This window comes from Acipenser ruthenus, chromosome 3, assembly GCF_902713425.1.
Source record: "Acipenser ruthenus chromosome 3, fAciRut3.2 maternal haplotype, whole genome shotgun sequence".
Classification (NCBI taxonomy): Eukaryota; Metazoa; Chordata; class Actinopteri; order Acipenseriformes; family Acipenseridae; genus Acipenser; species Acipenser ruthenus.
In genome coordinates, this window is record NC_081191.1 from 54,676,087 (window position 1) to 54,692,557 (window position 16,471).

A 16,471-nucleotide genomic window follows, 5' to 3' on the forward strand; every position below is an offset into this window, starting at 1 on the left:
ATGGCGGGGTGGAGCGTTTGAACAAAACCCTTAAGGATGGTATCCGCGCTTATCTCTCTGAGGGCCGCCAGTTTGACATCGCCCTTCTTCAGACACTCCTACATTTCCGGGCCACCAAACACACGACTACAGGGGTCTCGCCGGCATATCTTATGTTGGGAAGAGAGCTGCAGCTTCCATTGACCACCTCAGTGTCAACCAGAAAACTCCTCCTCCTCATCTTTACAGCCTCATGTGCAAGCTCAGCAGCAGCGAATGAAGCAACAGTTTGACCAGGCTCACAGAACCCAGTGCCCAACCCTGAAGGCATCTGACTGGGTGCACATCAGGTATGACCGTCGCCACCGCAAACTGCAATCCCACTGGTCCAGCCCATTTAGGATTGAGAAGCAGTTGGGACCAGCTACTTATCGTCTCCATGACGGATCTCGATGGCATGCCAATCGTCTGCGCTAGGTCCCTGCCCCTACCACAACACCACTGGGAAGTATGAGTCTAACGTCTACCTCTTGGCAACCGCAAGCTGGGGGAAATCCAGACATGGGAGGCCTTCCAGATCCACCTGCCCCACCTCCGTTGCAGGGGCGGCCTCAAAGGGCTAAAGTTTCCCCAGCCTGGATGAGAGACTATGTGACTGAGCATTGATTTAAAAAATAAATAAATAAATAAAATTATCGTAAATAGACAGCAAAGGTTTTACGACAGTCATCAATGAGTGAACAGACATGTTGGTCTGAGTGTTAAACAATAAAAATTCAGTCTTGAATTACTCACTCTTGTCCATGTGACAGAGATTGAATGGTGCTTGGTGTTAGATCTCCCTCTCGACCTGTGAGGGCACTGTTTAACGGGAACAGAGTACCCTTAACTAAATGGCACGACAATTTATTCCGTAGGGTAGGTGGAAGCTGGTCATTTAGCAAAGGGGCGCAGCTACGGTATCCAAACTCAATGACCCAGATGGTAAACGGTGTGGCATCTGTGGATTGGAGGAGCGGATGCGCTCGTTAACCTAGAGGTCATGAGCGAGGATATAAATAGGGGACTTAGCATACGTGATCTGTTCCTTGGTAAATGGTTAGTGCTAAAAACCTACAAGGAGTCTGTGTGCTGTTTCGTCAACCATGAGTTTTGTCTTGTGTTTGTTAGTGTTTTGTTAACTGTCGTCTGTTTTTAATAGACTACCAGTTGCACGATCCGGAGCTGTAGCGAAAGCCAGCATAAACCTGGACATCACTTTCACCCCTGCATTTCACGAAGAACTGTATTACACCACTTGCACGTATTCACTGTCACTAAGAACTGTGTTTGTGTTTAGTGTTGGTGTGTAAAACTGGACTTTTTGGTTAAGGGTCAAACCCGGGGAATTACAAATACCGAGTGATACACACCGCTGTATCACTCCAACATTATTATTTACAGGTGTTTGCCATAAGGCTCTGGACATTGTTAATTAAATCAATAAACACCCTTGCACCTGGAAATCATTGTCTGTCTGTTTTATATTCGCTTGCACTGCACTCACCTGTATTCACTCACCACTTCGCCACAGTATATTACACCCAGCACAAATTAAGCACTGCTTTTATGCAAGACAAGGCACCCCATTATTGAACAAAATTTTTCTTACACTTTTGTAGTGCCGGCACTTGTGAGTTATATTTATACTTTATGTATGATAGCCTATGTTGTTGTTATTATTATTATTATTTATTTCTTAGCAGATGCCCTTACCCAGGTCAACTTACAGTTGTATACAAAAATACATATCAAGAATTACATTGCAATTAAGAGTAAGACACAAAATACAGTGACTTTTGTATTTTGTAAAGCACTTTGTGATGGTGGTCCACTATGAAAGGCACTATATAAAAATAAAGATTAAAGAAAGATTATTATTATTATTATTATAGGGAGCAGATAAGTGCAAGTTAAAGTGCATTAAAGGCAGAGTGCTATATTTGTCCAGAGGGAGAGTTGAGTTTTACAGGTGTTGTCAGAATAGGTGTGTCTTGCGGAGGCGCCGGAAGGTGGTCAGTGACTGGGCAGTCCTGACATCCGTAGGAAGATCGTTCCACTACTGCGAGGGTGGAGAAGGAGCGGGAGCGGGCTCTGGAGGCAGGGGAGCGTAGAGGAGGTACAGCCAGTCTTCTAGTGCGGGCGGAGCGGAGAGTTCGGGTGGGGGTGTGGGGAGAGATGAGGGTCTGGAGGTAACTGGGTGCAGTCTGGTCAAGGCATCAGTAGGCAAGTACAAGAGTCTTGAACTGGATGCGAGCGGTGATCGGGAGCCAGTGGAGTGAGCAGAGCAGTGGAGTTACATGGGAGAAGCGAGGCAGAGAGAACACCAAGCGAGCAGCGGAGTTCTGGATGAGGTGGAGCGGACGGGTGGCGGACGCAGGGAGGCCAGCCAGGAGGGAGTTGCAGTAGTCTAGGTGGGAGAGTACCAAGCCCTGGACCAGGAGCTGGGTGGCGTAGTTGGTCAGGAAGGGTCAGATTCTTTGTATGTTGCTCAGGAAGAATCGGCAGGTGCGTGCTAGAGTGGAGATGTGCTGGAAGTAGGAGAGGCAGGGGTCCAGGGTTACTCAGAGGTTCTTGGCTGAGGAGGAGGGAGAGAGCGTGGTAGATTCCAGAGGAATGGAGATAGAAAGATCAGAGGAGGGGGAAGATGAGGAGGGGAAGAAAAGGAGGTCAAATTTCAAGAGGTTGAGTTTGAGGTGATGCGGGTGCATCCAGGAGGAGATAGCAGACAGACAGGTAGAGATATGGGAGGGGATGGTGGGGTCAGAGGGAGGGGGGGAGGAGAGGAAGATCTGAGCATCATCAGCATAGAAATGGTATGAGAAACCATAGGATGCGATGAGGGGGCCCAGGGAGCGGATGTAGAGAGAGAACAGGAGAGGACCCAAGACTGATCCTTGGGGGACTCCTGTTGAGACTGAGAGATGGTGAGGTGTGGAGGTTGAGCTTTTGTTGATTTTTTTTTTCAGGTACCAGATGTATTGTTCTTTGTTCAGCACTGGTATGCATTTAGTTTACAAATTCACAAACACAAACACAGATGGACTTTAACAATGTCATACGTTCACAAAGAAATAAATTCAATGATCTGACCCTTTGTTCTCTTGACCTTTACAGCGATAGCCTTATAGAGCTATACCCCAGCTTTCTTTTTTTACAAGCCTTAATTAGCAAACAATTTCGTACCATTTACTTTTTATATCAAAAATATGTTTTTAAATAAAACTATAGTCTACATTTAAAATAATTACTTTTTTTTTCTTCCTGTGCCCTCACCCGCCACTGTGCATATAATCAGTAGCCTACCTAACTTGCAAATATTGCATTTCAAGATGTTAGATTTACAGTATTATTATTATAAGCATCATCATCATTATTATACAATATACCATCGTCAAATAAACATTTTATAAAGTTGTATGCTGGGTTATTACAATATTTATATTCTGTTAATATCCCAAAATATCTACCCCAATTTGTTGCTAAATATACAGTATATTTTTAGGTTTTTAAAGAAAATCCATAAAATGTATTTAAAATGTGTGACGAATTATATTTAAATAATGTATTTAAAATGTATGACAAATATAAGGCAAAAACATTAATTTGTTGCAAAAATATATTTATATAAATATAACGGAAATAAAATGTATTAGTAATGTATAAAAAATACATAAGAAATATATGGTGCATTTGGCATACATTTTAAATGTATTCTAGTCTGTAATCCATATATTTATTTTATAGTTTAAAAATATATAATGAGGTTATAATATATCATTAATATATTTTCTGTGTATCCCATGTATAAAAAATCTATTTTCTTTCCGTATGGGTAAACCTTGTGCATAATTCCGCACGCTGTGACAACTTGCAAATGAATCATTTAGCTCTCTTTATTTGTGCATATAATTAGCTTAGTGAATAGAGAGGCCGCTGTTTCAACTTTGTGCGTGGTGTGGCTTCCCCCTGCCACACGCTAATTCTCGTCATTTACTCCTGTTTAGTGAGTAAGGCCCAAAGTTTGGTGGAGGCGCAGTAATACAGGAAGTAAACTCTCAGTTTATATCTGCAGATGCTGCGTTTACACAGTATCTGAATAAAAACATACCCCAGAATCCCACTGACTACACACTTAGTTCAAATTGCCTTCCGTGCCTGTGTCTATCCCCATCAATCAGACAAAAGGAAGGTGGTTCCTGCCATTCAAACTGAACAATCTGGCATAAGTCAGAGCACACTGCTGTGGGTGTGGCAGCTCACGGTAGGCAGTAAAATGCATAATGCCTTCTTAATTCTTGTTGCAAACTTTTACAAAATGTAATCTTGGACTACCTTTTTGGGTAATACATGATTAATAGTTTTATAAATATGAAATAATTTAACATGCTTCTTTTAGTATTACTACTTTTATAGTTATGAAGGAGTCATAGATTAGTGCTATTTAGAGCAGTGGCACTGGAACAATTTTTATGGTGGGGGTGTTGAAAGCAATTGAATACAACGGTAACCCCTGTATGGTGGAATCCATGCATTTGTTTGCTATTATGTTAAAATATTGTAGCGTGCACGGGGTAGGCAGCAGCAGGACTGGTAGGTGACGTAATCACACACAAAGACATAATTGACATGTTTATACACAGAAAAAAAAAGAAAAAACACACACTTAGCTAGACTATATATTTGCTTTTTGTTATCCTTGTTTTGGACTACTGACTCACTGTTCGCAGCTGGCTGTGATGAGCTTAGTTTGGGTTATTCTTTTGCTCTGTGATTGTTGTGGTCTTTCTAATGTTTTTTAAGCCGACATAGAACTGTAGTACTAGTGCTTGTTTATATATATTGTGGTAACTTGGCCAAGAGCAGGGTGTTGATTGGGTAACACACTCTTTGGAGACTTCAATTGCAGTTAAATAAAAGTGGTTTTATTTACAGTGACAAACAAAACTAACCAAAAATCTTTTCACGAAGATACTAACTACACACTTTGTAGTCAGTCCCTAACGAGCACAGGACAGCTAAGCTGTTCCCGTTTACACAAAAACACACTGGTAAGATGGTACACAACACAGTTGTTATTTCTCCTATTAATACACACCACTACTGTTCTTTTTCTATTGTTCTTCCTCCACATTGCTCACCCTCTCCCAACTCCTACTACACCCCACCAGTTTGGGAACAAAGGAGTCTTTTTTATACACAGTTCAATCTCCATAATTGCATACAATGAATCAATTTGCAACAATCACAATAATACAATTACCACATTGTATTTGATATAGGTATGTTATCAGCCTTTCTCCATTTGGCCAACTGATGACACCTGGGGGTCAGTGCACTGGTACTACCGCATTTACCTTTTATAAGGGATCAGGGCTTTAGACATTCTTAGGCTCACATATTTCCCTTCTGTGACTACACCACAGTACCGTACAAATCTGGTGTAAAAGTCGCTCCCCCTGAGAGTGTGTGTGTGTGTGTGTGTGTGTGTGTGTGTGTGTTTAGAAGAGTGTTTAGCAAAGAGATACGATTGCTGCTGTCTGTAATATTCAGAAAGGTACTCGTTTTGTTGTGATTTATCTGGATTTGCTTGTGTTTTGTGTAAACCTTTTATTTGACCCTCGTGCCGTGGTGTTTTGGAAGGTATTTTGTTTTGTTTCATTTAATAAAAATACTGCACAGCAAAGCAGTTTCACCCTGCACTACCTGTGACAATCTGTGACAATCGCACATCACATCTGTATTAAACTACCGGTATTTTATTTGAGCTTATCAAGTACCCAAACAAGTTTAAGAACATATCTTCTTTGCTTTACTGAACATTTCTTTCCAAAACCATACTGAGACAATAGTTACCGCTGCATTGGCTTTTACAAATTTGTTGTATTAATTCAAATTTAAAATAATTAAACAGTGCTGCTTCATCAATTTAAAATGCAAATAAAACCCCCAAAAAACACAATAAACTAAACAGTGCACCATTTAATAACCAGTAAGCAAAACATTTTAGTGTTGCATACGGTGCAGTACAATTACATTCAATTTCCAGCTGTATAAGTACATTAATTTTGTTTTGTTAATCAGAACCATAACCATACACATACTTTAGCACTGTGTTGCACTGACATGTAGAACAAGTAACAGTATGTAATAAAGTCATTCAAAATACACTATTCAAACGAAATGTTTTCTACATCGGGCGATAAACACTTTCCTCCTATCAGCTCGTTTTTCTTTGGCCATTTTAAGTTTGTATTTGTTTCATCTCTAGTCACGTACTGTTTTTTCAGCATCGTGCAACTTCAAACCTGTTGAGTAGCATTTGCTTTTTTTTTTCTTACTGTCCTACTTTATCCAGTCTCAAAGTCACCTGCATTATAGCATTGCAGTTACAACAAACAGAAAACTTGAAAAGTGTACTACTTGGCTTTCTAACCAATAGCTGTTTGATACGGATCCCAGGAGCTATTGTGTTAATACTTTGAGAGGCCAGTTGAGAGTCTGAAAGCTTGTGTTCAATATTCAAGGGGCCCCACAAAAATGCCTAAAAAATCAACTTATACAACAGGTTTTACGGTGTACATGTATAAGATTTGTTTTTGCAGGGAGATTTAACTACAGTACACTCAGTTTCTTGTACTGGTTGGTAGCAGTGTTTTAGCACCTTGGTGGGGTAGTGTGGAGGATCATGGTGCCATCTAGCTACATTTTTTCAACAAAAAATATATATTGTAGAGATATTTGAAAAGAAAATCAAAATGTTCTCTAAACAGTTTTTGCATTGCCATAACTAAAAGACAAGATAGGTAATAAATATGATTTTGTATTACTATATAAATTAATTATTGTGTCCCTATACTTGGTTGATTTGAATGCTGAAAATAACTGCAAATATATGCATTATCCCTTTCAGAGCTATCTGAGGTTCTGTGGAAGATGGTTTTGCAGGTGGCCTTCACTGCAGGCAATCACCTGGAATCAGTGGTGTTGGCCGTCATCTTTGCTGCCTTTGCTGTTCTTACTGTGGCTATTTTGCTCATCATGGAGGGCCTCTCTGCATTTCTACATGCCCTGCGTCTGCACTGGTAGGCATCCAAACAGCAATGGTAACAACAAAAAGTAGCACTTCTCAGATTAAAGCAGAAAACTGCTATTAAGAAATGGAATAGTTAGACACAGGACGCATCACATATTCTGAATACCAGACAAAAATAAAGCTATTGAAACTGCATATTAAGTATTTGGAATTACCCTAAAGAAACCTTAACATAATCATTATCAGACCACAAGATTTAATACCTGAAATGGCAAAACACATATTTTACAGTGGGCCCAATATGATAGCACATTGGTACTTATGTAATAACATAGTACTGCAATGAATTGGTTCATACCATGATTATTGTAGAATGTGGTAACATGCTAAAATGTTACACTACATTCTACAATACCATTGTAGCTTCCCTTGTTCTACTATTTGTGTTGGACAGAATTACTGCAATCCCATTGTCAATTAAATCATGGCTGCACCATCTCTGCAAAAGTCAGTAAGCCTAACATACCTAGCCTAAATCAATACCATTACAATTTGGATATTGTTACTTATTATGTTGTATACTCAACAGCAAGGGAGCTAACTATCATCGTTAATCTTACTCACCCAGCAGCCAACACATTTTAAAAATATGTGAATCCTGTTTATCCTCATCCCAATAAGACAGTTCCTGTTTCATGTCAAAGGCTTTTTTATAATGCTGCCAGGCTCAAGAAAATCACAGTAAATTAAAATATGCACACAGTGCATTTTATGTGCCTTAGACATTGTAAAGCAGCAGCTTTATTATAAATCTAAATAATATAATGATGAATTTGACTAATAAGCCAAGCTATTCGATTGATTAACAGTGAGATCAGGACTGCAGAAAGCTATCTGGCTGTTACAAGCTACACTGTATGGTTTAAAAGTGCATACTTGGGAAATTAACAGAGTTGCAATTGGTTACTGACTTCAGAGGCCAAGGTTTTAAACTCGCAGTAGAATTTACTTTTTAAAACTGTGTTTGACTTGTTGATTTGTATGTACCCACATTTAAACTGCAAGTGCAGTTTTTTGCTCATATTTCATATGCATGTTGAGTATGTCTATTAAGATCTATATATAGTTCCCAACTCCGAAAAAATATTTATATCTTAGTATGGACTATTAGAAACCCATGTTCTTAAAAGTGCTTGAACTTGCAGTTATTTTCCTAATATTACAGGCACCTCTTGTATAACACAACAAAAATACCTGTTATTATACTATATAGAAGACCACACTAGGGATGGGAATTTTAAACGTATACACTCCAAAGAAGTGGGTAAACGTTGAATAATATGCTTGATGTATAATCGGTAACATGGCAAATTTTTTAATGCATTCATTTTAGTAATTTATTGTCGTATACAGCAGTCCGTTGCGATACTATAAAAAGGAAGGGGGTTGGCAAGTATCTCCAGTAGCTTTTCCAATTGGTGCATATACTGTATATTTGTTATATATATATTTAATACAATGGCATCTATAAACAAATGAACAAATTGAAGCCACGTTTGGAAGTATTTTGAAGAACCGGACGAGAAACGTGATATGTAAATAATTGTCAAACAAAATTGCAGTACCACAAAACACGTTCAGTGTTTCATCATTTGAAATGAAAACATTCAGAAATTACTGTGGATGGAGTTTAAAAAAAAAAAAAAGCAAACATCCATAATAAACAGAATGCTTCGGCTGACATTTATTTGGCCTTTACATCCCTGTGAATACTTATAACACGAAGGAAGGTTTACAAAAAAAAAAAAAATTTCAAAGAAAGCATACGTGTAAATAAATTATGTATAGGTTTTAATTTACCAGTACACTTTTACGCAAATCATAAGGGGATATATATATATATATCCGCCTATGTGTGGATTTCCTCGCCCTCTGAGATGTGTCTGCCTGCGGGAACCAGGATCGTTAGTGGACACAGGTACCCCGGTACGCACTCGTCAGACTGTAGCCTGGTTAGCAAGTCCGAGGCGGACTTGAGGCTGGCAGGGGAGAGTGTAGCGTGCACAGGGGAAGGCAGCAGTAGGACTGGTAGGTGACATAATCACACACAAAGACATAAGCCCGATATACTCTCCTTGCAAGGGAGCCGGCTCTCTTGTACAGCGGTATCGGCTCTATGCTTTAGTGAGAGAGGTCCCAGGTTCGCGCCCACCCTCCGCCTGTGTGTGGATTGCCTCGCCCTGTGTGATGCGCCTGCCTGCAGGAACCAAGATCGCTACAATATATATATATATATGGATTTCCCGTTTGTGGCACCGATCTCTGAACAGTAACGTTATTATAACAATGTATTGGAAGCTGTGGTTTTTTTGTTTTTTATTATTATTATTGTTGGTTGTGTTTTGTTCTTTTCATATAAAATAATATGTATAAAAAAAATAAAGTTTAGTTTAGTTTATTTTTTTCACTTTGTGCCCACAGGGCCAGCACAGGTATGACATCTCAGTAGACAAATAAAAAAGAGGGACATTTACTAAGATACAAATAATATTAGATATAAAGACCAAATTCTCATTGGGCTTTTTTTTTTTTTTTCAGTTAAACTTAACAAAATAAAAAATAAACAAACCTTTTGTTTGCACTGTCGTATTGGACTTCAGTGCCTCAGAAAATAACCAGCTGCCATAGCCAGGGTCTAGGACAGTTAAGGTAATGAGTGACTGACAGTAATTGAACCAGTCACAGACTGAGGATATTCAAATTATAAAGTACACTTGGTAAGAAATTATACAGCACTAAAATGTAGCCAAGAGGACTACTCATTTACATTTAGAATAACTTATACTACATTTCCAACTATGCAGAGACCACTGTCAAAAACTAAAACCAGATATGCTGCAGTTTCAAGAATGCAGGAATGGTAAGCATATTGAAGTCATCCAATATTATTATTATTTCTCACCAGATTGGATCATTTCCTTTACTGAGATAATGAGATGTATGGTTGTGGTGCCATTAGTCAGCTGAATTTCACATATCTCTGTAGTTGAGTTTGTAGTGGTGCAGACCACAATTGTCTTACATAGACCATTTCAAAATGACACACAGCTGTATTAATTCAATCAGCTCCAATTATATCAGGTATCTTCACAACCCTTTAATTGTCCTATTTTATTACTAGAAGTGTTTTTCTACTCATTGTGTATTGGGACACTTCAACACATGCTGATTGGTGAAATTAATTTAAAATGTTTTAATGTGTACATTTGATATTTACAATTGATTTTACATATGTTTCCTACATTTCCAACTGACATTAAATGTCTGCTTTGACTAAAAATACACATGTGAAACATTTTTATTATTATTATTTATTTGCTTGGTAGACCCCCTTATCCAGGGCAACTTACAATGGTATAGAAGACATATAATGGAGTGCATATACGAGAAAGTCAAAAAATGTCACAAAGCATAACTACAATAAGGTTACATTATAAGACTATATACAGTAGAACAAGTAATGCATATACAAAGTATATGTAATGAAGTTAGAATGTATAAGTACAGCACTAAAACATCCACGCATAGTATTTTATTGTTGAACTGTTTCAGAATTTATGGATCTGTATTACTTTGCCGTATCTAGTATGTAATTCATAGGAAAAATGACATGACTCAAAGGCAATTCATACCTAGGTGGCAGTGGCACTTGGAATGAGGATCGTAGCTGGTTGCCTACACACCTCTTTGTTAGCTAACGCTCCTCTATTGTTTTGCAGCTGCGGCTGCTCCAGCATAGAAAATAAACATACGTTTATCTCTTTATAGCAAGGACTGTTTCTACTACACTTTTTCTGATCATGCTGTAAATTATGAAGCTAGTGGAGCACAAAGGGAACTTCGATTGCATCCACTTCTTCTGCGATTAGAATTTCTCTCAACACCACCTCCATTTTGGTTCTGCTCAGAACTGTTGTTCATCTACCAAAGCTGTCCACTCTCCGTCTGCACAGACCGTGACGTTACGCGCAGATCTCCGTCTGCAATCTAGCCGGCAAACGAGTGTTTTAATTAGAACTGCCAAGCATAGCGAGGTGAACTTTTTGTTTTTTGTTTTTTGTTAAGCAGCTCTGGTAAACCTCATTTTTACTGTTCAATCTTTTTGAAGTTACTGTTTTTGTAATAGTAAACCCACAAAACTGGACAGGTGTTTCAACATAAAATACAGAATATCTACTAACTAAGCATTTATAAAGTACAACCACAAGTAGCACCAAATGGCAGAACCAGTTAGCTGTGGGATATCTGCAAAGTGCTGTACAGTACCTATAATTTCAACATGCATTTTATTAAAGGGAAGTGCTAAACAAACACAAACAATAAAATGTACAACATGTTATAATATGGCTTGTTTATTGATAGATATATTGACATATGTTAACAGTTAAAATGTACCTGCTGTAGACCAAAGGAGGCGATGATATGCTGAAATCTAACAGATTTCAGTATATCATGAGCACTGGCATAGCTAGAACATGTTTGCCACTGGGGCAAAAATACAAATATCTATAGAAACTTTACATTTAAATTTGCCAAGCGTTCCTGTTCTGATTCAGTTTTACATACAGCTATGGCCAAAATAATTTTAGAATTGAGACATAATTAAATGAAAAATAAACAATTTATATATTTTATTTATCATGTAATCAGAAAAAATCAATGATATCGCAAAAGTCTACCAGAAGCCATAATAGTAGTACAGTATTTCATGTAAGATTTTGAAATGTGACATTTTTTTATATCTTTGTCCTTATATGGAAAACTACAAAGTGGTATGTAATTCAATATGTTAACGTAACATTATTCAGCAGGTTTCATTTGACTTTATGAAGCAAAATGTGTTGCTTCTATAACGGGATGCAAAACTTTTGGCCATAGTTGTATGTCAATGCCTAAGGTTTAAACGTTTATAAATGTAACCAAAATGCATATAAGCTTATTAAATAGTTATTAAAATACGTTTTTATGTCTTACATGAATATAGATTCACATTCATTAACCAAGGTGTATTGTTTAATTTTGTTCCTGAAAACATCCAGCCTGAAAACTATAATCATTGGTTTAAGTAAAGCTAACAGTTTTATTTATTAGAGCATGGCAATGTCGAATAATCCTTATAGAAAACACTATTTGTCAACTATTCATCCCTTTACAAGTTACAAGAACAAAGTTTCACGAGTCGGATGTGGCAAAACACCCATGTTAAAAACATTGATAATACATACGATTTCCAAAGGAATTTTTTTTTTTTTTTTTTTTTTTTTTTTTTTTAACTACTGCCACCTGTGTGTATACAAAGCAGTAGTGATTAAAAAAAAAAAAGCATCTTACCCCATCCTACCCTGTTATTTCCATCATGTACTATTGTTTTAACTATTAACTATTTTGAAAGCACGTAATAAACAATACACTGAGTTGTATTACGGTTGCAGGCAAATTTTATAGGCACTGGGTAACAAGAAGCTAACATGGCATTTAGTCTTTAATTACAATTATTTATTTATGTTTGTCAATAATGATCTAAAAATATGTAGCCCTGAAGACAAGACATGAAAAACAAGACCACGGTATCAAGCATCCAGTAAACAGCACTGCTGGCAAAGCAACACTGATAACGGGACCAGTTCATCTTTCCTTGCGATGTGCAGTAGTTCTGAGTTATCTTAAAATAAGTTATAGGAACTGTGGAAGCCAAGCTCACCAGGATTGCTTTTCTGGCCAACTGTCTGAATGGGTCCACATTTATAATGCTCTCGAATGAGGCGATCTTTTGGCAGTAGATCACATTAAAAACAATTTTTAAACAAGCACATTTAACCTCATCCATACTGCACTTTGTTTAAATATTTGTTTTTAAACTTTGTGGAGTCGTCCAGTCAAATTAGCAGTCACTTAATAGGCAAGCAGGTGGAACTATTTTACAGTGTACGGTTTTCCTGGCTGAGACGGGGATATCCAGTCAATGGGATCGCTGCTATCACGACCCCCCCTCCCCAAAAAAATCTCACCGGCCCCTGGCAAAAATAAACAAATATTTATACATTGTTAAATATTGTAAAGTATTTAGACCTTTTCAGCCAGAGTCTGTGTTGTTCTTCAGATAAGTGTCTGTCTCTTTAACTACACACGATACACTGGAAGTGCTCGTTACACGCCGTGGCGTAAGTTTATTAACAAACTGAGTGCACAAACAAACAAAACACAAAACAAAACCTAGCCCTTCTTTGGGCACTAACTAAACAGGTTAATTGTACTCCTATCTAATACAGGGTAGGGTAAGCCTGTTCCCCTGGGCAGTTCCCCTCCACACGGGCAGCAGTGTGGAGTAGTGGTTCAATCTCAGGTGGGAGACACTGCTGCTGTACCCTTGAGCAAGGTACTTTATCTAGATTGCTCCAGTAAAAACCCAACTGTATAAATGGGTAATTGTATGTATAAATAATGTGATATCGTGTAACAATTGTAAGTCGCTCTAGATAAGGGCGTCTGCTAAGAAATAAATAATAATAATAAACCAACTCCACAAACAAATTAATCCAAATCAGCATCCAGCACTTTCGTTGTCAAAACCATACCTTTATTTCGTTATCAGAAAATCCTTCTTTGTCAAACACACTTTTCCACTGTTCAGTTTTCTTCTCTTTCTCCACTTCAACCCACCACACAAAACTGTGACCTTTTTATTCCCCAACTTGATCGGTTGCATCTGATCAGCATTTACCCATTAATTATTCCATTAAGCAATTGTTACCTTTGCTATGATGCAGAGTATGTGGCTATCACCAGGGTCCTAAAGCCTGTAAATTAATGGTTGGTACATACACATCATTATATACCCTCCCCGTCTGCACGATCCCATGGGGTCGGGCATACAAGTTTTCTGCTGGCTGCGGAAATCTAGACAGGAAATCAGCATTTACAGAGCCTTGCATAAGTATTCACCCCCCTTGGACTTTTACACATTTTGTAGTGTTACAACCTGGAATTAAAATGGATTTAATTGGGATTTTTACCATTTGATTTACACAACATACTTAACACTTTGAAGGTGGAAAATATGTTTTATTCTGACACAAAAGTTAATCAAACAAAAAAAAAGATATTTGTTGGTTGCATAAGTATTGACCCCCCTGAGTCAATACTTGGTAGAAGCACCTTTGGCAGCAATTACAGCTGTGAGTCTTTTTGGGTAAGTCTCTACCAGCTTTGCACATCTGGATCTGGATCCTGCAATTTTTGCCCATTCTGATGGGAGACTACATTTGGGGGCTGATTTGTGAAAGTGATTTACAGTATAATCGTAAATCTCGAAAAACTACTCACTTCTAAATCTTTTGTAGTCATTTTTGTATTACTTTAGTATAAATACATGTTAATTTGGATTCATATGTTGTTTTTTTCTACTTTATGTGAACGAAAAGACACATTTGCCCATTTTCTCATTGGAAATAGGTAAATTTCAAAATATCACTGTCCTGGTCACAAAAGCAAAGTTTGTGGGGAATAATAGCCATTTTCTATACTTTTGAGGCATAAGCAATTAGGAAATAACACTTACTACCCAGGAACCAAAAAAAAATAAAAAATTGTTACACGGTGAGTCAGTAAGTCCCAGAAAGGCTCAGACTTGTTTCTTATTCACTGGACAGGCACAAGACAAAATAGCTTCAATTTTGTTTAACTGTGGTCTAATTAAGCCATGTCTTAGTGAAAACCCCAAATATTGTGTCTCCTGCAGAACAAATGCATATTTCTTTTTATTAGCTGTTAAGCCTGCTTCCCAACGATCTCAATGCCGCTTCCACCTTGTGTACATGAGACTCCCAATTAAGGCTAAAAATGACATCGTCAAGATAAGCTGTTGCATAGTTACTATGTCGCCTGAGCACCCTGTTCATAAGCCTTTGAAAAGTGTTTGTTGCACCATGCAGTCCGAAAGGCAACACTGTAAATTGGATCAAACCCTGTGGAGTTACAAATGCTGTTTTTTGTCTTTTCTCTGGTGACAATGGCACTTGCCAGTAGCCTTTGGTCAAATCGAGGGTGGTAGTATACTTGGGTTTGCCTAACCTTTCCAGCAATTCATCCATCCTTGGCATTAGGTAAGCATCGAATTTTGATATTGCATTCACTTTTCTGAAATCCATACAAAATCTTATAGTTCCATCAGGTTTTGGCTCCATCAACACCGGACTGCACCAGTCACTGTTTGATTCCTCAATTACTTTTAATTCCAACATCGTTTTTATTTCTCTACCCATAGAGGTAATATTACTATGGGATATAAGATTAGTTCTCCCTGACAAGTCTGAAAACACATTGTTGTTTCTATTAATTAGCTCTTTTTAATTATTGCACTCTGTTCCGCAGTCACATTTTTCCCAGTTTTTATTTTTTAATACAACAAAATACGTTAAAATACACCAAGAGGTTTTTATCGGGCCTACTTTCAGCATGCTTAAAATGATCTTTTAATAACGTAATAAATGAATTAAACAAATATGCATTACATGTAGGCCTACCTTAACCCTTTGCGGTCCATTTATTCAGCACGTCTCAGGCGCGTCTGAAAATCATCTCCTGATCACTCATTTTATCACCAAAGTCCTCAATAATGCGATCCAAGTCATTATTTTATTACTATAACATCTAAAAAACTCTGCAAATGTCTGTGATATTCTTTGAGCGCTGGATGCAGAAGCATCTATCTTGTTTGTTTGTTTATGTCCGTGTTATCTCTGTGGTGGAGAATATTAGTGAGTAGCTGGCGAGCCCAGTGACCCGGGAATCTTTAAGGCGAGCAAAGCGAGGTGGTGGGAATTATTTAAGACGAGCGCAGCGAGCTGGCATCAATAAATTTAAAGTAAATCAGCTCATTTTTGCTGTTTAATCTACTATTTATTAATTAAACATGTAAAACAAAGAAAAGTTTAAATTACCTGGTATTGCCAGACAGTCTCCCATCCAAGTACCAACCAGACACCCATATTATTATTTTTTTATTATTTTTTTTTAGCAGACACACTTATAATTATAATAATAATACATTTTATTTGGCGGACGCCTTTCAGGACACTCAAGGACATCTTACATTAAAAGTGGGCCTACATAAAATCAAGCGCAATACATAGTCATAAAATCAAGTGCATCAATCAACAGTGCAATTTAAAATCTAAAAATCTAAAATCAAAAGACCAGACAAAACAAGACAGATAAAAAGAGGAGGGACGGGTTGGGTAGAGGATACGAACCCAGTTTAGGGTAAGGGTTTAGGTTTAGGGGGGTATGGTTGGGAATAGGATACAGACCCGGTTTAGGGTAAGGATTTAGGTTGGGGGGGGCACATAGGGATACTGG

General features: G+C 37.9%; 1 protein-coding gene across 5 annotated transcripts in view; it reads left to right on the top strand.

The window, feature by feature from the left end:
* The window catches only part of si:ch73-173p19.2 (V-type proton ATPase 116 kDa subunit a 1), a 233,250-nt gene that overhangs the window by 179,950 nt on the left and 36,829 nt on the right, over nucleotides 1–16,471 (top strand). For 3 of the 5 annotated variants that reach the window (XM_059013885.1, XM_059013870.1, XM_059013899.1), the window contains one exon: nucleotides 6,932–7,103. The exons of 1 other annotated variant lie outside the window; for it this stretch is intronic. In XM_059013885.1, coding sequence (XP_058869868.1) covers nucleotides 6,932–7,103 — 172 coding nt within the window. Of the gene's footprint in view, nucleotides 1–6,931; nucleotides 7,104–15,136; nucleotides 15,217–16,471 lie in introns of all 5 variants that reach the window. One more of the 5 variants, XR_009319820.1, reaches the window with a different exon arrangement.